The sequence below is a fragment of the Aotus nancymaae genome, unplaced genomic scaffold (genome assembly GCF_030222135.1).
Source record: "Aotus nancymaae isolate 86718 unplaced genomic scaffold, 86718_ANA_hifiasm-v0.15.2.pri h1tg000036l, whole genome shotgun sequence".
Classification (NCBI taxonomy): domain Eukaryota; kingdom Metazoa; phylum Chordata; class Mammalia; order Primates; family Aotidae; genus Aotus; species Aotus nancymaae.
Window position 1 is genome coordinate 38,606,803 of NW_026988450.1, and position 25,558 is coordinate 38,632,360.

At 35.3% G+C, this 25,558-nt stretch overlaps 1 protein-coding gene across 3 annotated transcripts in view; it reads right to left on the reverse strand.

Annotated features, from left to right (window-relative positions):
* Window positions 1-1,587: 1,587 nt before the first annotated feature.
* NBN (nibrin) overlaps window positions 1,588-25,558 on the reverse strand; it is a 54,161-nt gene continuing 30,190 nt past the window's right edge. The window contains exons 11-16 of one of the 3 annotated variants that reach the window (XR_001109382.3): window positions 23,596-24,040; window positions 16,065-16,220; window positions 13,209-13,322; window positions 6,736-6,785; window positions 5,182-5,276; window positions 1,588-2,011 (exon numbers count right to left, since the gene is read on the reverse strand). Coding sequence is in view for 1 of the 3 variants with exons in the window: in XM_012465091.3 (XP_012320514.2) it covers window positions 5,246-5,276; window positions 6,736-6,785; window positions 13,209-13,322; window positions 16,065-16,220; window positions 23,596-24,040 (796 nt within the window). In the remaining 2 variants the exon portion in view is untranslated. Of the gene's footprint in view, window positions 2,012-3,154; window positions 4,387-5,093; window positions 5,277-6,735; window positions 6,786-13,208; window positions 13,323-16,064; window positions 16,221-23,595; window positions 24,041-25,558 lie in introns of those variants that run through there. The other 2 variants (XR_001109381.3, XM_012465091.3) reach the window with 2 other exon arrangements.

A 25,558-nucleotide genomic window follows, 5' to 3' on the forward strand; every position in this document is an offset into this window, starting at 1 on the left:
CCCCCAGACAGGGTCTCACTCTGTCTCCCAGGCTGGATTACAGTGGTGTAATCTTTGCTCACTGCAGCCTTAACATCCCAGGCTCAAGCGATTCTCCTGTCTCAGCCTCCCAAGTAGCTAGGACCACAGGTGAGTGCTACCACACACAGCTAGTTTTTTATAGAGACAGGGTTTTGCCATGTTGCCCAGGGTGATCTTAAACTCAGCTCAAGAGATCTGCCTGCCTCAGCCTCCCAAAGTGCTGGGATTACAAGTACGGGCCACTCTGCACAGCAGAAGTATACTTTTATCAGGTGTATACATTATACAATTAGTGGTGTGTGAATTATTTTAGATGACAAGAATGCATATCCTTATAGCAACTACTAAAAACAAAAGGTAAAGCTGAAAAGCCAACAGAAGAGATGAAACACTAAAAAATAATTCAAAGGAGGCAGAAAAAGAGAAACAGATGGGACAGTGAGAAAACAAGCATGATCAAATACTGCAACCCAACCATAGCAATAATTATATTTACATACAAGTGGACTAAGCACCACCAATTTAAAAGCAAAGATCATCAGATTGAATAAAAAGCTTCAACACGGTTTACAAGAGCTTTATGCAAATATAAAGATACCAATAGGTTATAAGTAAAAATGGACAAAGACAAACTATAAAAACACTAATAAAAGACTTCAAGACAAGTATTAGAAATAGGTATTTTATAACAAAATGTTTAGTTAATGGAGAACATATCAATTGTAAATATATATGCACCTTATTATTGAGTTTTAAGATATATAAAACAGAAGACAATGGAGAACTAAAGTGAGACAAACTCATAATCATAGTTGGAGATTTAGTAGACAAAGTCAGAAAGGATAGGAGATACTCAATGACATTACCAACCACTGACCTGACATTTATAGACCAACTACACCCCTAAACTGCAAAATACTCATTTTGACATGCAACCAGAATATTCACCAAAATGGGCCAACCATGGAATTTTAGAAATAGTAACATATGGAAATAATTGGCATATATCTTCCGGTAGATGGAAAAATTCTATCTGGAAATTAGTCCATATATCAGTGAACAAATCACAGAGAAATTAGGACATATTTTGAGCCAAAGGATCACACAGATAACCAAATTTGTCACATGCAGCTAAAGAGGTGTGCTGAGTGAAATTTTAAATACTAAGTTTTGAAGACAGGTTTAAAATCAATGATCTACAAAGGGCTAGGGAAAAAGCGCAAATTAAACGCTAAGCAAGCAGAAGGAAGGGAAGTGAAAATCAATGAAATAGAAAAAGGAGAGGCCAACAGCGGTGGCTTATGCCTGTAACCCCAGCACTTTGGAAGGCCAAGGTAGGTGGATCACCTGAGGTCAGGAGTTCAAGACCAGCCTGGCCAACATGATGAAACCCTGTCTCTACTAAAAATACAAAAATTAGCCAGGCGTGGTGGCAGGCACCTGTAATCCCAGCTACTCAGGAGGCTGAGGCAGGAGAATCACTTGAACCCGGGAGGCAGAGGTTGCAGAGGCGAGATCATGCCACTGCACTCTAACCTGGGCAACAGAGTGAGATACCGTCTCAAAAAAAAAAAAACCAGAAAAAGGGCATACATTAGAGAAAAATCAATGAAATTAAATGTTCTTCAAAAAAATTTAATGGAACCTATAAATCTCTAGCTAGATAAGAAAGAACACAAGGTTCAGATAACAAGAAAGGAAAGGGAGACACCACAACATATTACAGACATTTTAACATAAATACTATAAACTTTCATATCAATACATTTCACAACTTACTGAAACATACGAAGTCCTTAAAAGACACAAACTACTGAAACTACCAGAGGTAGAAAATCTAAATAGTTCCTTGAGATAAAAAATAAGACATTTAACATTGTATTGATGGTCTTAGCCACTGTAATAGGTAAGAAAAAGACAAACCATTGGAAGAAGTAAAAGTGCCTGTATTCACCGATAACATGATAGTGTACTTAAAATCCTAAGGAATCTGCCAAAAAAAAAAAAAAGCCAGAATTGGTGAGTTTAGCAAGTTCACAGGATCCAATACACCAAAAGTAACTGTATTTCATATCAATAAATAAATCAGCAAGATGAACTTTTTGAAGGTATCATTTATAGTACCAAAAAAATGCTTAGGGACAGATTTAAAATAGACGTGCAAGCCTCTACAGTGAAACTACAAAACAATGTGGAAAGAAAGTAGATCTAAGTAAATGAATAGACATATTACACTCATGGATTGGAAGACTGAGTATTTTTAAGATGTCAGTTCTTCACAAATTGATACTTAAATTCAGCACAATAATTCTAGCCTTCCATAATTCTAGCCAATTTTTTGGGACAGAAATTGACATGCTGGGAGGACTGATGTATCTGACTTCTAGACTTCCTACATAGTCCTGACTTACCATTTTTCGACTATATGACAGTATAAGAGTGGTACATGTTGAGTAGAAACCCTACTTTGAATTTTTTTCTTTTCTCTGGCTAGTAATGTGCTCATACAATACTCTCTTGCAATGCTGGGCAGCAGCAGCAAGCCACTGCTCTCAGCCACAGCATAGGAAGGGTAAAAACTGATTCTTGCTCTTTGTGAAGAACACTATTCCTGCTAAACCACCAAGTATCTATTGCTTAGTGCCTTTAACAAGTGCTTCAATTCAAGCCTAATCAGAAGGGAAATTGATAATCCTGTTGCTGTAGCATCCCCCATCATGCAGCAATTTTAGTTCAATGCTTCAATCATTATGGCTCAGTGTGCTTTCAGCTGTGTACGTTAATAGTAACTATACATTCTATTTTTTGCTTTCAGTTCAGTATTCAATAAATTAGATGATATATTCAATATTTTCAAAGTAGTCTTTGTATTAGATGATTTTGCTCAACTGTAGACTAACGTGTCATGAGTACACTTAACGTAGGCTAGGCTAAGCTATGATGTAGATTAAGGTATATTAAATGCATTTTTGACTTAAATACACTATTTTCAACTTATTGTGTTTATTATGATGTAATCCAAAGTTACGAGGCATCTATGCAGCTACAGTAATTCAAGGCAGTGTGGTATGAGTGTAAGGATGGGCAAACATTTCAATGTAACAGGACAGAAAGTCCAGACACAGATCCACTATTATGGTTAATTGATTTTTTACAAACTGCCAAAGTAATTTAATGAGGAAAGGATAATTCTTTCAATAAACAGTGTTACAATCACTGGATACCTGTATGGGGGGAAAAAAGAACCTTGATTTGTAATTCACAACATACATATCAATTCACAATGGATCATAAACATTATATAATAAAGCAAAATATCTGAAATCTTTGGGTTAAATCGAAGAGAAAAAATATCAAACATCAAAGAAAAAATTTAATTTGACCTTATTGAAATTTAAAACTTCTATTCATCAAAAGACATAAAGGAAACAGTCAAGCCACAGACTAGGTATTATATTCTCAATACATGTATCTGACTAGAGACTTGCATCTAGAATATATAAAGAATTTTTATGACCCAACTACAGTTATCAGGGATATACAAATTAAAACTAAAATGAAACATCACTACACACCCATTGGAAAGGTTCAAAAGGAAAAATACTGACACCACCAATTTATTTGTAAAGATAGGAGGTACCAGAACTCTCATACATTCATTATAGTCATAAATTGATACATATAAAAATGCTATAGGTACGGCAGTCTTCCTTAGAGAGAGACTGTGGGCATAACAGAGACCAATATTAATCTGTCCATTATATTCCTAAACTGTAAAATAGAGACCGTATGTTCCACCAGCTTCACTGGGTAATTATGATACAAGGCCATTAAGAGACTCAAATCACTCCATTTCATTAATATGCCCTGTCAATTCTATTTCTAAGGTATCCCATGTTCTGTCTGACGTCACACCACTATCATAATTTAAGTGTTCATAATCTTCTCTAATATTTCAATAATCTAACTGATCTCAATGCCTATAGTAGAAACTGCAGACTGGCTCACCCAATTTCTGCTCCCTAGGAAGGCTGAGAAGCTTTAAAAAAAAAAAAAAAAAAACCTTCATTTCCCTAACTCCTTTGCAGCCAGAGTTCCACCTGCAAGCAGCTAGCAAGCAGCTAGAACTTGCAAGTAAGTTAATTTGGTTCTGGCAAGGAGATGGACTTCCTCAAGATTTGGAAGGTGAAAGTGATGTAGAGGCCAGCCTCTTGTCCCTTCTGTTGCTTCTGTTTACAAGGAAGTCATGGAAATATGGTTTCCATTCCTCAATGTTCCATTTCTCATTCTCCAGACAACTAAGCAGTTGTAGTGATTCTTGATTAGAGCTTTCTTCTTACTGGATCACAGGTATATGAATATATTCTTGAACACAGAAATGAAAATCACTTGTCAATAAAGTTTGAAGAAAGACCCTGTTTCTTACCATCTCCCTTTAAGGTAGAAAAAGAGAACAACCTCACAATTTCTACTTTACAAGTAGGAAAACTAGGACTCTAAACAAGCTCAAAACAGACCCATACCCAGCTCAGTAAGATTACCAAAAAGGGGCAAGGGTCTTCCCACTCTGGTGAAAACTAAACCCACGTTTGATGAAGTCTCCACATGGTATTCAGTTTCTAGTACTAGAATAATGTGTAGGTGACATCTGCACCACTGAAGCCATTTTGTTTGGATCACTAGAGTTTAGGTAAGACTACAGCATTAATGGAAAAGAAAAATATTAAAAGAAAAAAATTATACTGATATTCCTATGATTTTTAATCTTCTAAGTAAAAAAGCAAGGTGTAGAACACTGTATATGTTATATTATCATTTGTGTAGGAAATCATTTAAAAATAGGAATTTTAATAGGAATTAAAAATCCCAAGATTCATGAGTATCATGAATTCTTCTCTGAGAGGAACCAAGTAGCTAGGATAGTGGTGGAAGGGTAGTCTTTACCTTATGTACTTTTAGAATTTTTAACTGTGACTATATTAATATTTAATAAATAAAACACATTTAAAAATGAAAAAAGAGATGCAATGACAAAGCCTGAAAACAAACAGTAACTGTTACACACAAAAGAATCAATGTTTTCTGCATTTTATTTAATAAAGTTAGGCCATAAAATATTTGTAACTTAAATCTCCTCTATACACTGTATATTCATATAACCTTGTTAGCCTGAAGTAGATGCTTGCTAGCAAGTTTTTCCATGGCTCCTTTTCAAAATCCTTAGTTATCTTCTCCTTTTTACATTAGGATTGTATCTGCAAAGAAAGAAATGGGGTTAAATGATATTTAGATAAGGGATGGTATTTCTTTTAAAGGTAAAGGACTTTCAAACTGTAGTCACACTTTGGCAAATAGGATGGGAATGACAGTTTTGTCTTTAGGATCAGATATTAAACACTGACATTTTAATTTTCATTTATCCCTTTGATGTTTCTTTGATGAAAATATGGCAAAAATCAAAAAAGCATCAATAACAAAAACCCTGTAAAGCTTTAAAATAATTAATGAAAACAGTTTAAAAATCAAGGTATGTTTACACGTCTTTCTGTATGGCTTCAAAAATCCCCACTCCCCCCACCACCCAACTAAAGCATATCATTTGCACTAAAGAACATACATTATCTACCTAAAATGTAATTAGCATGTTACAGTATTTTCTCCTTTGGCAGTTAAACAAATATGGGTGAACAACCCATCTCATTTGACTACTTATGAAAAATCAGCATTGTTTGTCAACTTTTTTTTGAGACAGAGTCTCACTCTGTCACCAGGCTGGAGTGCAGTGGCATGATCTTGGCTCACTGCAAACTCTGCCTCCCAGGTTCAAGTGATTCTCCTACCTCAGCCTCCTGAGTAGTTGCGATTACAGGCAGGCACCACCACACCCAGCTAATTTTTGTATTTTTAATAGAGATAGGGTTTTACCATGTTGGCCAGGCTGGTCTCGAACTCTTGACCTCGTGATCCACCCACCTCAGCCTCCCAAAGTGCTGGGATTACCCGGCCTGTTTGTTAACATTTTTATCAGCAATTTATACTGTCAATTATGAAATTAGAGAATCAATCTCATTGGCTACATCAGACTCAAAGTATTTCTCCATTCTGTCTTTAAGTTGAGAAAATATTACTCTCTCCTAGCTGGTATCTACCTCTAATAAGGTATTTTGTTAGTACTTCAGAAGCAATTATTATAATAGGTTTGTTAGGCCTGCAGGAATGCTGAAAATGTATTAAATCATAATTAAATTATAATCACATATTACAACTCTAAAACCTCCCATAAAACCTGCTTCAAAAGTCTAATCCAGCTTTTTGTTTTTATGCATGTGCCAATTAAGACTAAACAAACAGTCTGGCGTTTTACTTCTCTTAATTCAAAACTCATTTTAATCACAATTTTACTCAGAGCTAAAAAATCTCACAAATCTACACACCAATTTCACACAATTCAGGAACCGTCTTTTTGCCTGAATGCCCCCCACACAAATTTGAAGTATCTTATACTTAAACCCAAATCTCCACACTATATCTAATAACCTCAATTAAGAGGTGCTTAAGTAATAAACACTTATGTTAAAAATAAAATATCCTTTAGGTTAAGGGACTAGGTGTCTATGAGGATAAAAGAAACAAATTCTTAATTTCTATGAACAGAACTAAATTTTATATACAACATCTCTCAAAGGTACATGAGAAAGCTGAATCAAACTTTACCTAAAAAGATCATCAGCAAGAGACTCTTCTTTTGCATGTTGATTTTGTACCTGTCAAAATTAACATAATTTCAAACATTTGGTCAATGGTGAGTGAATGTAGAGTTATTGAACTGCTATGCCGATAGGTCACTGTCATCTTTGAGATTTCCACACCCTGAAGGTCACCAAGTCTATGAGTTCTTGCCTCTACAATATTTCATTCAACTGATCCTCTCTATTTTCACTCCATGAAATAGAGCTATTTCATGCAAGATTATTGCAAAAGAGCTCTAACTAAACAACTTTCTCTTGCCAATCTCCACTCAAAGACAACCAATGTATATTGCTAGCTTGATGTGTTTTTAAACACTCTTTCCAGCAAAACCCTTTTACTAAACGAGATTTCAGTGCTTGGGGGTCAAACTACGGATGAGACTGAGAGGGCAGCAATTACCCCACCTTCAACTAGAGCAGTTTGACAGTTAAGGGGGCTCCTGTCCTCTTGGTCCCAAAAGGGCTTAGAAGCTGCTGCTAAATTACCTCAACTCTGAAGTCCTTTTAAATACAAACTCACTAAACTCCTAAAGCACCCTACAGAGTCAGGATCAAAAACTCCCTGTGCTGAGTACATCTTCCTGAAGTCTAGCTATGACCCTATCATTTGCCATTTGAAACCCTTCAGTGACTTCTCCCACCTACCAAGGAACACACGAACCCTTGCACATGACCCCTTGAAATGTGCAAGGCTCTTCATAACCTGGTTCCATTTGACCTTCCTAATCCCTTCTCAACTTCCTCTTTGTGGACTCTGTATGCCAGTTAAAACTGAATCACAAAAAAAAGAAAATAGAAAAACCAAACTCCAGAATCATCTAAGCACCCGTGATCCTCTGCTTTTGTTCATGTTTCTCCCTCGACCAAGAAAGTTAATTCCCCTTTTTCCCTCTTCCGACATGTAACTATCTTTAAAGGTACATTCATTCAATACTTAGTGCCTACTCTGTTTCAAGGAACATGTTCTTCCCCTTTAGCAAAGGCTTCCTGATCTCCTTCTTTTAAAAATAATGTCTGCTATGAAGAACTCCCCCAAAACTTCAACTACAGAATTCCCAGGATGTTTATCAATTTCTACCTTCTGTTATAATTATTTATATTTGTACTCTATCCTCTCTAAAAAACCAGAAGTTCCTTAAACACAGATAGAGTAAGTCCTGACTTAATGTTTTCGATAGTTTCTTGGAAACTGCAACTGGAAGTGAGATGACATATAGCAGGTCCTCGAATCAGGTTGTTTTGTTGTAATAATGAGAACAAATATTGGCTATGTAGGTTTGCCTAAACTTGCAGTTTCCAAGAACCTACTGACAATGTTAAGTAAGGACTTATTGTGTTTATTTTTACTGTTACTAATTTATATTTGTATACTTCCAGATACTATCTGAAACTCTTTATATATATTAAAAATCTCAATCTTCATGTAACTTCATTACGACTATTATACTATCATCTCACCTTTAACCAATGAAGTAACAGAGATTTAGGTTAGGTATTTGCAGAAGATAAGAGAACTCCGATGGAATAGCTGGGATTTGACCAGGTCTACCTTAATAAGAGAACCAGCTCTTAACCAAGCTGCCTCAAGGCTTCTGAATCTCTAGAGCAAGCCTAAAGAGTGACTTGCAGGGGTTCGTTCTTACAAACTGATTTTTCTGTTCATATAGTGAAATAAAATTATATCTTATCTTTTCATATTTTCTAATAGGGATAGCAGAACATTAATGGAAAGACATGATTTTGTTAAAACAGTGCCAAAATAACTGCTAGTATCAATATCTAAGAATATTTTTCCAAATATGCTTAGAGGTATCCTGGGAAATAATTTTAAAGTTGTGGCATAGTAAAGAAAAACCAGTGAGGCGAAAGAGTTTTATTTCATATATTTTAGTAAAAACATCATATAAAATAGTATGAAGAAACAGAAATGCCTCATATTACTGGCATTTTTCAGAGGTCTGAAAGAACTACTTCTCACAGTCTTTCAAATTCAAATCAGGTTGTATATATAGTTCAAATAAATTTTATGTTTGATGTACATAATGAAAATAGCCTAAATTCAAGAGAACTTCAGGAACTGACCAAGTGATTCTTAAAACTAAGCCTGGGTCTGCAGCAGAGGTAGAGAAAGAAGGGATGAAAAAGAAAAATAGGAAGGGAATATAAAAAGAGAATAGCTGGGGCAAACAGAGAAATGAGATGGCAGCACAGAACATTTACATTAATAAGCAGTATCCACGCAGCAAAAGAAAGTCAAGTCTGTTATAGAGTAAGTCCTAACAATAGCACCTAAAATGATTCTAGCAAAAAGTGATTTGGGGAAATAAATATAGAACACAGCCCATCTAATTCCTAATGAAATAAGCAATAAAATGGAAAAAAGTCACAGCTGTATGATGTATCGTCATTCTCTCAACTTCTCTCCCATCGAAAATTAATCAAACAAAACTTGATAGTGGTAACAAGAAGAGTTTAAGCCCATGCCACACACTTAAAAAGTACAGCTGTGTAAAGAACCAAATGATTCTGACGCAACTGATTCCTAATACTGTCCCAATCCATTAAAAGTGCTACAGAACTGGCCAAGCCTAAGGATTCTTACTAATGTCCCAAATTTGGGGAAAAGGTGCCTGAACAGGGAAAACAGTTGCTAGTGGGCTGCTCGGAAGGGAGTAACGGTAGGAAGGTGAAGAACTGGGATTGACACTGACCAAACGCAGAGGCTCCAGGGATCCCTAACAGATTAACTAAACAACCTAATAAGGCCAGGTTATTATCTTTTGAGACAAGGCACACTCCTGGTACAGGATATTTAATTAAAATCCCAGGGGACAGCTAGCCCAAGCTGCACACAGCTCCAGCTGAGCCTTTCCTCTCCCAGATTCAATGTCTTCAGACAAGAGAAACTAGATGGGACATGCCATGTGCCTTTGTCTGTTTCACCAGGATGCCACATTGGCAGTGAGGCATGACAGAATTCTGTTCTTTATTTTTTATTTTATTTATTATTATTATTATTTTGAGATGTGGTCTTGTTCTGTTACCTAGGATCAATCATGGTTCACTGCAACCTTAACCTCCCAGGGTCAAGCAATCTTCCCATGTCTGCCTCCTGATTAGCTGGGACTATGGACAAATGCACTACCATGCCCAGCTAATTTGTTGTGTTTTTTTTTTTCTTCTTTTTGTAGAGACAGAGTCTCAAGATGTTGCACAGGCTAGTCCTGGGTTCAAGTGATCCTACCACCTTGGCCTCCCAAAGTGCTAGGGTTACAGTCATGAGCCATACCACTGTGCCTGGCTGAATTCTGATCGTATGGACCAGCTAAGAATGTTAGAAGTAATTTTGATTATACTCAATTTCTGTCTCACAAACTGGCTTCTGAGTGTAATCCCTGCATAAGATGGCATATGAGGCCAGGCGCAGTGGCTCACGCCTGTAATCCCAGCACATTGGGAGGCTGAGGCGGGTGGATCACGAGGTCAAGAGATCGAGACCATCCTGGTCAACACGGTGAAACCCCGTCTCTACTAAAAATACAAAAAATTAGCTGGGCACGGTGGCGAGTGCCTGTAATCCCAGCTACTCAGGAGGCTGAGGCAGGAGAATTGCTTGAACCCAGGAGACGGAGGTTACAGTGAGCCGAGATCGTGCCATTGCACTCCAGCCCGGGTAACGAGCGAAACTCCATCTCAAAAAAAAAAAAAAGATGGCATATGATCCTTTACGTAGCAAACAGGATATCTGGATAGGATATTTCCCTTTACCCAAGCGAAGACAAAAAACAGGAAAGCTATTCCATCTACTAGAAGAAAAAAAAAAGAGATCTTGGAACAGAACATGCAAAAAAACAGATAAAGAACCTAATCTGCAGGAAATAATCCATGAATAAAAAGTAAAATAGAAACATAAAAGCAATGAAATGACAAAAAATTAGATAATACAAAAATGAAATGAAAGAACAAATGCTAAGTAAACAAACTGAGAACCATAATAACAGCCTTTCAGAATTAAATCAATTAGAAATAGCTATCATTTTCCACTGTTATAAATGATTTACACGTAGTGTCTGATTTAATCCTCATCTGTCTGTGAAATAAAGGTACTATTATTATTCTTATTCTGCACAGAAGGAAAGAGGAATTAAGTAATTTGCCTAAGGTCACATACCTGGTGAGAAACATTACAGTCACACCTGAAATATAAATTTCTGATACAGTGAAAGAGCCTAAGAAAATAACAGTGAATGCAGAAAAAATAGATGTGGAGGACAAAGGTAATCCAATAAAAGGATAGTCATGTCTTAAATGTAGAGAGCCCAGCAAATATAAAATATTTTTAAATATATAATAGAAAAAAGTTCCTTGGAAAAGAGAATGATATTTGCAAATCCAAACAGCATACTCTACTTCAGGAAAAAGTAATGGAGAATGATCAACACTGAGATGTACTCTGAGTGTTACTGGCTTTCAAGCTTAAGAAAGACAACTATAAACATGCATGCAAATTACTTAAAAAGGGGAAAAATAGGACTGGCATAAGGTGAGGGAGGCTAGGTGGAAGGAAGTACTAATAATGTCCTTAATTTTCATTGTAGGAAGCCAACAAATAATTGCATCTGAAGTGAAATATGAAGTTTAAAACAACTACCAATTCCAACTTATAGTGATTTTTATAGTTTTCCCCCTTAATATTAGACAGATCTCACAAAATAAAATATCTTGGAGGGAAGAAACATCTATAGAAATTCAGCAATGGCTTCAGTTTAACTTGCTATCAATGCCTCTCCCTTCCTTCCCAGTCTGTCCCTGCCTCTCACTACTCCTCAATGAAAAGATGTCTGGAATATTGTTCACTTAGTTCTGTTTAAACAGGTAAATTAGGTTTTCACATCTTCATTCTTTGTGTACTGCCATAATTCCATGGAATGTACATTTTATAAAATAATAAAGCCAACTGTTCTTTCAAAAAAGAAAGGATGTGTTTCCATTCTTTCATTTTTTGAAAATGAGTATCCTGAGTGACTTTAACAGCTCTATTTTTATAAGTGACTTTCCTAAATAACCCTTATTTTTAAATAACTGATTAAAAAAGCATTTTTAAAAGTGAATTACACTATATCCACTATAAAGCAAAATAAGAAACCCTGAGAGGTGAACAAGGACCACAGTCAGCTTTTGCCTTGCCCTATGAGTATCTGCAAGTCATGAAAAACCTGAACTCTGCTTTAATGTCTATATATGAGTGATGTGAAAGAAAACCCAAGATGGTGACTTTAATAAAAGACCCAGCACTAAAGGAAGAAAGAGAAATAAACCTTATAACACAGAAGAAGCTAGCAAAGAAACTGCCCATCTTCATCCTGGCACTTAGCGAAGGAAAGAAATAAAAATCTCACTTGAAGTTTCTAATGATAAGCTGGACTTCATTCACCCAGGCTTCTGGTGCAAATATTAATACACATCAACTGCCTGGGTGATTCAAAGAATCACAAGAAGAAATTTTAATATAAAGTGGTCTAATATTGGTAGAAGAAGACTAGAAGATAAAAAACATATCTTTTCTAGACGACATAAATCTGAATTTAAGACTCAAGAAAACCCAACAGGTCAAGTTCTAAAAGAAAACAACCAGTTCACATTCAAAAAATCACAAAGCATAAACTTGAAAACAAGGTATCGCAAGAGCAGAAAACAGATCAACAAACATTTTAGGTAATGGTATCATTACTCAAAGAATATAAAAGGAGAAGCTTAAAAAAAATAGCAAGGAACAAGAAGATTTAGAAAGGAATAAAACAGACTTCCAGTAATGAAAAAATAAATGAATGGATGCAATGCCAACTAGAATTGGAGAAACAGTAAATTGGAAGACGATCTGCAACAATTACCAAAAATATAACCCAGAGAAACAAAGAGATGAAATATACAGGAAAGAAGTTAAAGCAAATGGAAAAGAAAATTTAACTTATGTCAAATTGGAATTCCAGAAAAAGGTAACAGGGAAAACAGCAAAAAGGTAATTAATATTTAAGAAAATGAATGAGAAATTTTCAGAATTGTTAAAACACAATTCCCAGATTTTTAAAAAGGTCAGTCCCTTTGACATACTATTTAAGATATATTTGTAATATCCTCCACATTGTTTTAGTTTTCTTGAAATTTTTGTGGCTTTTATCCCCCCCTTTTCATTAGGATATAAACTGAATGTCTTAGGTCTTAATGTTTTTCTTTTTTTAACAAAAATAAATTTTGTATTCCTTTAAAGAAGTTTTACAGAAGGGTATAGATTAGTACTCTGTAACTTAGGAATTTTTCTGAACAAATGTATTTATGTCACTTATTTTAAGTTTGATTTTGAGAAGAATTTGCTTGAAGGCCACCATAAGGGACCAAAGTGCAATTTAAACAAGTTTCTAGGCCTCACTTCCTACTAACCTCCATTTCCTGCCTTAGCCAGTCTTCTAGTTCTGCATTCTTTCGAGCATGATGAGCTATTAGATCTGATCCTCCAATGATGTGTGGAAGTTTTCCTTCTCCAGGATATGTGACCTATTGAATAATAAAAGTAGTATAGTTAAACATATTAACAAACAAAGATGACCATTTTTAAAAAAAGATTAAGAAACAAAGATTGTAAATCATGTATAAGTGCCAAAGATGTTTATCGTCTATAAATAAAAGTAAGAGAGCAGTAACTCTGTTCTAAATCCATCTGTTTTTCCCCTTATCTTTTATAGCTATTACTATATACAGATCTGGACATATCATAGGAGTTATACAATAAAAATAATTTAACATTTTTAATTTGGAATTTTTATTTTAAAATGGCCTTATCATTTAACAATTAAAACAAGTCAAGATGAACACAAACACTGCAATTTAAAGCACTATATTTTGTTTTAATGACTTCAAACCTTAATCTCTAATATTGATGAAAATTTAAAACTTTTCAAAACTTTCCAGTTCACAGAGTCCTAGCAGATGTTGGGGATGCCAACAATTTATACTTTTAATTGATACTTTGTTTAAAGACGTGCTTTAAGAAAAGCAAATTCCATGTAAAAATGCGTATCAAGATCATTGTTAATACTGTGTTTAGGAAGTAACAGATCCCTACTATTTGCTTTTAAATTCTAATATATGAAGTAGAAAGAGAATTTTAAATTAATTTTCACCACTTAGCAATATTTTAAAAGTTTAAAAAGAGCCATGGCATTGATTTGGAGGTGTTTTTTTTGTGTTGTTGTTGTTTTTTTGTTTTGTTTTTGAGACAGGGTCTCTGTCACCTAGGCTGGAGAGTGCAGTGTGAGGAGACAGAAAATCACCTGGTGACCATTGAACAGGCCCCAGAGACAAAAACTTCTAATCTGAGCCATTTGGAAGGGAGCAAAGACCAGCTGGTGACCATCAAACAGGCCAATTGGAGGTAAAACTCTGTATCTGGGGAATTTAGAAGTAATCAAACTTCCCTAGTATCTGAAGTTGGCATCTGATTCCAAGCTTCTTTCAACTTTTATAGGTAATTGAAATTTTTATACATCTCTGGAATCCCATACTTAAACTCATTTTACAATCCAAAGCTCCCACCTTAAGGTCCAAAAATCCTCTTAAGGAGAATCCGCCATGGTGCGCTCAGTCCTCTTGCTGAGGTGCCCCCTGTACTATTCTGCAGTGTTCTTTCTCTCTAATCAACTCTCATTTTCCAAATCTATACTGTTGCTGGTAAATTCTTTTCACCAACCCAGGTGTTGACCACTTCCTGGTACTGGGGCTCTGATACCTGGCCCGGCACAGTGGTGTAATCTTGGCTCACTGCAACTTCCGCCTCCTAGGCTCAAACGATTCTCTGGCTTCTGAGGTACCTGGGATTGCAGGCAGACATCACCATGCCTAGCTAATTTTATATTTTTTTGTAGAGACAGGGTTTCACCATATTGCCCAGGCTGGTCACAAACTCCTTGGCTCAAGTCATCCACGTGCCTTGGCCTTCCACAGTGCTGGTATTACAGGTGTGAGCCACCAGACCCAGCATGATTTGGACATGTAAAGAACTCAGACAAATTCCTGCACTATTACCAATCCCGTTAAACATATTTTTATACAAATTTTGGATTGGATTTCTTCCGCAGTTTGACAACAGATTACTTGGTTAAGGACAACGGTATTTTTAAGCATTTTAAGTATTTCCAAACCACTTTCCAGAAATTTATATTAGTCATACTTCTTCAGTTATTAATACACCACTCTGTGCCAATAGTAAACATTATTGCTTTTTCTTTGGTTAAACTATAAGAAACGTCTTTTGAATTTTGATTTAACAACAAGATTTTATAACACAGTATTAAACATGAAGTAACCACGCAGTAAGAATACTTCTGTGCTATTCGTGAGCCACAGATACAGGGTGAGAAAAAGTGGTGTTAAACAAAAAGGTATCGTGGTGCCATTTAAGTGGAAGATATTTCCATCTTCTGCTCTGAGTAGAAGAGATTCTTCCCATCAAATGGAGTTCAGAACCCTTTAGATACTATCATAGTAGGCAGAAAACAAATTTAACTGTGAAATATTAATAGTAAGTGCTTACAGTAGGGAGAAAAACCTATACTACCTCACAGTCATGACAAAATCATGTTATAGAGAAAGGCAGTTTTTCACAAAAATTACTTTTGGGTAATCATTGTACTCTGATCAAATGTATCAGTAAAAGCTAGCAGTCAGAAGTAGGTCTGGAGCAAAAAGCAAATATAAGACGACAAAAGAATAACTACTGGATAGAAGTCATTTTTTAACTATTACCGATAAAATAAATATCAGTTCCTCAATAAGCAGAAACTCAGGCCTTATGGTCATACTCAGCATATATATTTATATTGTGTTTTATATGTAAATATAAAAAAAGACTATCGTTTTAATTATTGAATATGCTCAGTTATTTTAAATACATTTTAATCTTCATAAAGTCCTGAGCTAAAGAACATCTTCAGGCAGTTGTAGACCAGTATTAGACTAACAGAGAAGATCCTGTGAAAACTTCCTGTTTAAGGTAGAGAAAACCAGGTAAACAGCAACCTGTAAATAATTCAATTTTGATGAAACCTATTTCATTCTAGGTGTTCAATATATTCATTAACTGTAAGTTCATGTCCTTCCTAGAGGAATTTTTAAACCATTTTAAGCAGAATAAATAACATCAGTTTTCAATATAAACTGCTTTCATTTTTGTTTAGCAACATTAGTATTTCTAAAAACATTTCAAACACTGTCCTCTTGTGATACAGCTGAAATACCTACCTTTTTGAATTTCTTGAAATTTTTTAGTTGACCATAATCATCACTTATGCCAGAGAGATTTCTGGAAGTAGAGTTTTTAATCACCAGTGATTTAAATTCAGTCAATAACAGCTTTCTTGGAAGCATCTCACTTTCATCCTGAAGTTTGTCATTGTTCTTAAACAGGGTTAAGATGGATAGGTAAGAAAGAGAAGAAATAACAAGGAAAAGGAAAGTCACTTGTCATTTGGGAATCTATAGAAAAAAGTTCAAATGCCTGAAAAAATAGTAAAAATGTTTTATTTCTGGTACCTGAATTTTATATTTGGAATCAAATCATATCTGATTCAAAATAAGAAAACTACTTACTCAAACGCTCTATAACTTTGGAAACATTTATAACATACTCAATCTGTGACAGAAGGCTAAAAACTGTGAAGTATTTTTAACTTAGTAGGTTATTCTAAGAAATATCATCTCAATAAACAATTTACCTCCAGATACATGTTTTATTGACACACAATCTCAGCATTGTCTGCTTTTCATTAAACGTACACTGAGATTATTATATATTCTGTTCTCCAGGTCCTCATCTACTTTTCCTAAACTTTTGGAATTCTCAATAGTTTATATTTTTTATTATTCTTAACATCTCAAAAAATCAATCATCAATTCTGGACATACTACCTTATTAATTGACACAAGATTACTAGCTGTTAAATTCGCCTGAAGAGTTCTTCCTGTTATCTTTCAATCGCTGGATGAGATTCTTGGCTTCATGTCATTTACTATTAACTAGTTAGTTACATATCAACATTGTTACAGCTGCTTAAGGTTGACATCTTAGTTCTTTTAACTGCTGAACTATGTAATTAATATGCAAGTTGCTAATAGGTCTAAGATAAAAGCAGTCAGAAGAAAAGGTTCATCTGATAGTGACAGAATGTAATCAGGACACTATTAAGAACAGCCTACGCTGGGCGTGGTGGCTCACGCCTGTAATCCCAGCACTTTGGGAGGCCAAGGCGGGTGGATCACGAGGTCAAGAGATTGAGACCATCCTGGTCAACATGGTGAAACCCCGTCTCTACTAAAAATACAAAAATTAGCTGGGCATGGTGGTGCGTGCCTGTAATCCCAGCTACTCAGGAGGCTGAGGCAGGAGAATTGCCTGAACCCAGGAGGCAGAGGTTGCGGTGAGCCGAGATCACGCCATTGCACTCCAGCCTGGGTAACAAGAGCGAAACTCCATCTCAAAAAAAAAAAAAAAAAAAAAAAAAAAAGACAAGAACAGCCTAAACTTTTAGAGTTTACAAATATTTTACATCCATTACTCTATCTGATATAAATCCTGCTAGAAAAGTGTCAACCTCGTTTTATAGAGTATTTGAGGTTCATAAATGTGAAAATGACTTGTTCAAGGCTACATATCTAAGGAGTAGAAGGCAGGAAATTATACCCCGGCTTCTCTCTATTCTCTTTTCACTGCATCATAGTTATAATATAATCGATCCATTTCCAGAGGAGGCACAATCATGAAGTAAGCCAAAATTACTGAAAGAGAAACAATCCTAAGAATGTAAGATGACAGTCTCTGTAAGCCAAATCTGTATAAAAATTACTAAAACTTTTCTCAGATATTTCTTCTTTAGTTGACCATAGTGATTCTTTCTTGAGTTCACATTTCATCCCAATCTCATTTTCTTGCTAAAGAAATAAAACAAAAAATACTGCTCATAGGAGTTATAAAATTCTATCACTTCTTGGCCTTTTGAATAAAATCAAGTATAAAATGCTACCTTTCTAAAAACTTAAAAGAGATACTCATGTTATGTATGCCCAGACATTTGGCTTTCAACTGTCTTTCCTAAAGAAATTACGAGATGAAAACGTATATTTTGAAAGAGATACTGCAGTATAAGAGCAAATAATTGGGGATTTCCTGCTCTGGGTTCCCCTCCCACAACAGCGTGGAAGCTGTCTTCTCTCTCTCTCTCTAATAAATCGCTCTTCTGCAAAACAAAAACATACAAAAAAAGCAAAGAATTGGAAGCAATCTAAATCCATATAAACCACATGCTTAGGGAATATTTAACAATCTGGGAAAATTATTATTATGAGTAAATTTAAAAAGACTACAGAATTACATTAACAGTCTGCAAAATAAAATGTAAAGAGAAAATACCAAAATATTAACCACGATTGTCTGTAGATGGTAGGATTATCAACAAACTGTGAGTTCATTTTATTTTCCACATGTCTGTATGATCGTGTATTACTTTTCTAATAAAAGAAATATTTTAAATAATTCATTTAGGATTACAATATAGTCTTAAATCATACTTTGAAAGAAGGAACAGTTACTTCAACTGTTCAAGATATTTATCTGCAATAAAAGTGAAAACTGCCTTGTATATAGTTACAGTATCTTTCACATTAACATGTCTGGATCATGTCCTAGACTAAACAATATTACATAAATGGCTAATGCTTTCAGTAAAAACTACAATTGTCTTAGATGCAAAGCAGGGAGCGTAACACATTTTATATCATATTTTCACTAATACAGCAATAAGTGATAAAAGTTTTTTTTTTTTTTTTTTGAGATGGAGTTTCGCTCTTGTTACCCAGGCTGGAGTGCAATGGCGCGATCTCGGCTCACCGCAACCTCCGCCTCCTGAGTTCAAGCAATTCTCCTGCCTCAGCCTCCTGAGTAGCTGGGACTACAGGCTGCGCCACCATGCCCAGCTAATTTTTGTATTTTTAGTAGAGACGGGGTTTCACTACGTTGACCAGGATGGTGTCGATCTCTCGACCTTGTGATCCACCAGCCTCGGCCTCCCAAAGTGCTGGGATTATAGATAAAAGTTTTTAAAAGGAGGTTGGAAAGGACTGAAAAACAAATGTACTTTGTGCTTGCCTACAGAGTAAAGAGAGTATTTCAATCAACAGTTAGGATTAAATGTATGTTTCAAGCCTATCAAGTGCCATTTTACTTAGGCTGAGCACTTTGACATATAATTTACAGAAAGTTATTATCAAAGTCAGTACATTTTACTCCCTTTATACATTCAGAATACAAACTCCCTTTATGTACCTTCTCCCTATCCTGCCCTACTCTCTCAAAGTTGTTTATCCTCCTGAGCAAGTTCTGATTTTCCAACTCAGAGAATCATACAACCTACCTAGACACTCAGACTATAAGCTTGGGAATAATCTTATATTCTTTCCTATCTATTTATTTCCTATATAAGTAAATCATCAAGTCTTGGGGATTCTACCTCAATGCCTATCAAACTTCTCCTCTCAAACTGCCTTTCATATTAGCAGGCCCAATTCCTAGAGTAACTGAAGAACTGAGTGAATTACACAGTGAAAGCTGATAAAAGGAATAGTCAAAAGAGCAAGGTAGACCTGTGTTTTAGTTCCAGTTGTCAAAACCTACCTATGTGACCTCGGCAAGTTACTTAACAACTCCCACTGTCAGTTTCTACATGTGTTCAATAGGTATATATTAACTACTTCATTGTAGGGTTGCTGTAAATATAATAATGGTATCCAATAAGTGGTAGCTATTACTACAGGGTACTGGAAAATGTTATAGTTTTAAGAATTTACTACTGGGTATTGAAAAATGCTATATAAAAATGCTTAACTTGAGATAGGAGAGTGGAATGAAGAGGAAATATACTGTAGACATGGTGGGTGCTGTTAAGCTGAAGAATGTTAATAAGGATCTTCAGTCAGTTTTGCATTTTATGGAGACTGGGAAATTGAAAGTAAGGCCAAGACTCAGGCACAGCTATCATTTATATAAGGATAAAGTACTAAGCAGGAATATTAAGCTAATAGTTTTCCATTTCAGCTGCTAGGAAATCTTACAGACATGCTAAAATCTATCTTTAGTTTCAAAAACAGAAAAAAATGACAGTTCTACTATCAACATCTTTTGGAAACTGCCTTTCGGAAATATAACTAAGGATTCCAACACCAAAGAGAAGCATCACATTTTTTGCCTTCATAAAATTGCAAAAAAAAAAAAAAAGTTGGGGGGGGAACTTAAATAAAAGGTTAAGAAGAATTTTTCTCTGATAGTCACTTCTGTACCTAAAAAAATTAAGCACAATTCCTTTAATCCATGAGATTCACAAGGACTTTCAGACAAGTTCTTAAAATGATAAAAATAAAATAATTTAAAACAACCCCACATTGAGTAAAATTGATGGATTTTATCAATGTCAATTTCCTGGTTGTGATAACTGTACTATAGTAATGCAAGCTGTAATAATCAGGGGAAACTGGGGAAAGGGTTCACTACATGTGAACAAACAATTATCTCAAAAATAAACAGTTTTTAAAAATAACATTACATTGAAAACAGAAATACTTTTGTACCTATTACAGATTCTTACTAAAAAAAATTATAGTGCTGGAATACAGTGATTTAACTTGTAGTAGTCATCCCCATGGTATCCCTGGGGAATTGGTTCCATGACTTCCCATGGACATCAAAATCTATGGATGCTCAAGTCCTTAATAAAAAATAGCATAGATTTGGCCAGGCGTGGTGGCTCACGCCTATAATCCAAGCACTTGAGAGGCTAAGGAGTGTGGATCATGAGGTCAGGTGATTGAGACCATCCTGGCCAACATGATGAAACCCTGTCTCTACTAAAAATACAGAAATTATCTGGTTGTGGTGGTGCACACCTGTAGTCCCAGCTACTCAGGAGGCTGAGGCAGGGAAATCACTTGAACCCAGGTGGTAGAGGTTGCACTGAGCCAAGATCTGCACCTGCACTCCGGCCTGGTGACAGAGCAAGACTCCTTTAAAAAAAAAAAAAAAGAAAAGAAAAAAAGAAAAAGAAAAGAAACAAATATTAGCATAGATTTTGCATATAATCTAGGCACATCTCATATTCTTTAAATCATCTCTAGAGTACTTACAATACCTAATACAATGTAAGTGCTATGCAAATAGTTGTATTGTTTAGAAAATAATAATTTTTAAAAAAGTCTGCACGTGTACAGATGCTTTTTTTCCCCAAATACTTTCAATCAGAGGTGTAAAATCCAAGGATGTGGGACCCATGGATACAGAGGGCTGACTGTGTTGCAATTAGAGATATAGCAATTGAGTGTATCACAATCAAATTGCTATTCTCTCTCCAAAAGCCTATGACAACACATTTTATACTGAAATTTTCATTTCCAATGTCATGAATTCTGAAGCAATAAAATAAAGGAAAAATGGAATTATGCTATAGAATCATAGGGCAAAATAAAATAATTTTATTTCCTGATACCATTATACCTCATATAAATCTTACATATTAAATGAAAGGTGTTTCTGGTCTATGAAAGACTGTTTGATGGCTCCCATGTCAAGAGTGTACAGAGCTCAGTTCTTGACTTTCCCTGTCTGTGTTCCAATGCCCATTGCCCTGAAATGAGCCCTGGGAGAAAGTGCAGTGAAAACAGGTCTTCAGGAAGATTAATTAGCAGTCATCCAGGATGAGCCAAAGAGTGCTGTTACAAACTAATGCCACAACCATTTCCAGACAGATTTGTGGTCACCATGAGCAGTAGACTAATCTGGGATGGAATTTAAGAGAAAAAATGGGGAGTGGGTGGCTACTTAAAAGAAGATTAAAGTATGTACTAGGACAAGAAGACTAAAGAAAATAAGAACATATCAGACAAAGTCAGAAATAAATACAGGAGAAAAGGAAGGGAAATGCATTTCCAAAGGTGTGGCCAAAGTAATATAAAAAGTGCCTAATTTTCTAAACACTTAACATGTAATATTAAGTAACCTGAATACAGATTCTGAAACAGTCTGGAGCTAAAGTGACAATGTAAATTCATAATGCAAAAGAATAAACATAGCTTTATGAACAGATGTAATTGTATTAAGCTTAGCAAATCATGTCTTGGATTTCAACAAATGTCACATTAAACTAACTTACCTAGCTCTCCACTATTAGTAGAAATTACTACAGAAGTGACTTACAGAATATATAAACCTCTTGTTTCACTTAATGCTTCTGTGAAATGAGAGTCAGTCTTAAATCCTTCACAATGAAAACTTTGCCTCTGAAGTTTCCACTCTGGCTGCAAAATGGAATCTGATAACATCCATTCTCTCTTCCTAAAATACAACTCTTTATCAGGGATAGCAATGTGCCAAACTTAAAACATTCCCAGACACTTCTAGATTGAGGATAGGAAGTGGCTAAATTATATCCAATTCTAGCCAATAACAAAAGTTACTAAGTTGGGTTTCTAAGAAAGCTCCTTAGAAAAAAGGGAGGAATTCAGCTGGAAAGGCCTTTCCCCTGTCCCCTTATCATCACATTTTTCCTCCCTGGAAAGCAGACATGATGGCTGGAGGCATCCTCTCAAAGAGCAGAAAGACAGGCACCCAGTAAATTAATACCATGGAAGCAGCTCTCATTATCTATTTCCAGGCTACTTTTATAGAGGAAAAAAGATCCTATCTTATTTAAGCCACTGAGTTAATTTTTAAAAATATCAAAGGAATTCTTAGCTAACACAATGAGGGAACTTATCCCGGGAAGGAAAACCAGATGTACTGAATGAAAATCTCTGGAGCTCTGGCCTGGGAATCTATATTTTTAAAAAGCTTACCAGCTGACTCCAATACAGCTGGTCCACAGAAGGGCATTTAAGATTCACACAAAAGAAGTAACAAATAATGGGGATCCCCTTCCCTATATGAAGATAACAATATACAGGCCAAATAGGACATACATTCTGTTTTTTGAATAGCAGTTATAGATTTATAAGATCCTTGATACATACTAGGTTCTCAACTGCTTAGCTAATAAACTGTAACTTCCATTCACTTAATCCTATTTTTACACCTATTCCTGTCCTTATTCTGCAGGTGTTATATAGGAGAGGATGACTACAGCCATGAATGAATGGAGCTAATGAACCCATGTGAAAGATCAGAATATTGAAGTTTTACTTCATCAGGTCTGTGCTCTCATCTAAAGAGCTAACAAATCTATAGATAGGTCAACTTACTGATGTGTATAAAAAAGAAAATAATCAGAAGTGTTTTCATAGATTAAAGTGGGTAAGACAAATTAACAACTCATCAAAATAGACAAGGACATTAAAAACCCAAATGAGAATGAAAATTCCTAGTGATGTTATATCCTAAAAATTTATTGAGTAGATACTTTGTTTTATCAACTTCATCTTTCTGTGTCCTGTTTCTTATACGAAGCATCTCCTATGCTTATCATAGCCAAATGTCTTTTATAATAGTACAGCCTAATTTGGAAATCTATTAAAACTATCTCATATGATAGTTTAATTTGTGGTCATTTATTTTATACTGTTAAAGAATCACTTTATTTTTAACATTTACCATTTACCTTATCATCCTACAAATTTCTATACTTTAATAGTACTGAGTGTTAAAGACAATGGATGCTCATATTGTCAGTACAAAATCTAAACTATGCGTTAACATTCTAAGCTTCTATGTGCTATACTGCTCATTTAAAATGTTACTTACAGATATTTTGCTACTTTCTGGTACTGCTTCATCACTGAAAGTATCATTTGTTTCTATATCCATCCTTGGCCTTTTCCTAATATTGACATCTTCCTCTCGTTTTTGAACTTTCACATCAATTTCTAACTCTGGTTTTGTGTCCTTGAATAACTGTTCCAATACTTCATCTTCTATGGCCACATCGTCCATTTCTCTTTTTTTATTTGATCTTAGCTCTTCTGCAGAATGAGATTTACTGGCAGAACTTTTCACACTGGATTCTAAATCTGTATCTGTACATAAGTTATCTGGCTTTTTGTCCACAGGCTCATTCTGAGATAGATGCTGCTCCTTATTTTTCCATAGTGAGGGTGTAGCAGGTTGTGTTTGTTCTAAAAGAGAACAAGACATTTCTATTCTTGCTGATTTGCATGAAGACATTTCTTGATTTTCTTCATCCCTTTCCCTTAGATTTTTAAAAAAGAAGAGAACAAAACAAGAAAATGAACACAGCGAAGTAATCTTTTAGTTTGGCAATATTCATCACTCCATCCACTTAGTTCACAATGTACTCTTGACTTTATTTAATAATAATATTGATTTTATTTAACAACATTACTGGAAATCAACAAATAGACATTTGAAAACAGTGCAGAACTCATGTACATTCTGCTGTTTTCATAGAACTGATGGACCCTGTGGCTAAAGCAATATGGAGATCTCTATCTTCTCTGCTTAAGTTGCATTAGTTGATAAATTATAGGAAAAGGTAGAAAAACATAAAAATACAAAGAACCTGTTGCCAGGAGACAGCAGCTTACTTTATAATATAGTAAGGTTGTGGGCAGGGAAAATTACCCTGGGAATATAATCTGATGGGTTAATGAGAGAGGGATTCAAGATATTAAGTCAGAATGACTAAATCTAGAATATGGTACTGACTGTATACTGCAACTGCTGTGTGAATATATCACTAAAAGCTTTCTATACAATATTGTATCATTCATTCAATAAATACTGAACACTTTATGCAAACTATACTAAGCCCATGGAGGACACAAAGACCTGGGACTCTGTTCTGCAGTTTATTGGATTCATGTTGGACTAGAACAGTCAACCCAATATTTTATTAAAACTAATTTAATGCCAAGGTACTGGAAAAATCAACCAATCAAAAGGTTTTTGTAATAATTTAGGTGGTCAGAGTTTGAACCTGGCAATATATGGAAACGGAGGGAATGAAGACACTGAAAATAACAAACAATAATACTGATTTTGGGAGCCAGAGGACAAAGAGTCAAAAATTTTAACAATGTAAGCTATTATACTACCAAAAAAAAAAAAAAACAACCACACATATTCAGTGAGGTCTGTTACTGGGGAAACAGCATGAAACCCCTGTGGAAAAGGAGAAGTGAAGCTTAAAGGAAAAGTTAGGGCCAAATATGTTGATTACCTGTAATAAAGTCTCAAAACCTGAAGGTAGAGCATACAGAGTATAAACAGCAGTAGGGGGAAGAAAAGAAGTCCTCCAAAGTTCATATAGAAATGGGAGAAATAACATCATCTTTTCTGAGAAGCTTAACAGTGACAGTACAAGACAAAAGGCAGTAGTAGCTAGAGGAAGAAACCAGGTCAAGAGAACGTTTTCAAAAATAAAGGTGAGATTGAGCTTTTGAAAACAGAAGAAAAAATCTAGGATGATCAATATATTCAAAATATGGAGATTAAGAAAATAATTGATGGAATAAGGTCCTAGACGGAGTGAGAGAGGTTATCAAGGAAAACAGTAGAAATGTGATTTTAGAACTAAGATGGGGGTTAGTTCTTATTCAAGAGAAGTGTGGCAAGTAAAACAACACGTAAGTACGTGCATAAAAGGAGATGTAGGAGAATCTGTCTACTGGCTCTAGTGAAGGAGATCAGGGACATTTCTGAGAGGGAAGGGGCCGAAAAAGCCACAGCAGGAGAAGCATACTTAATC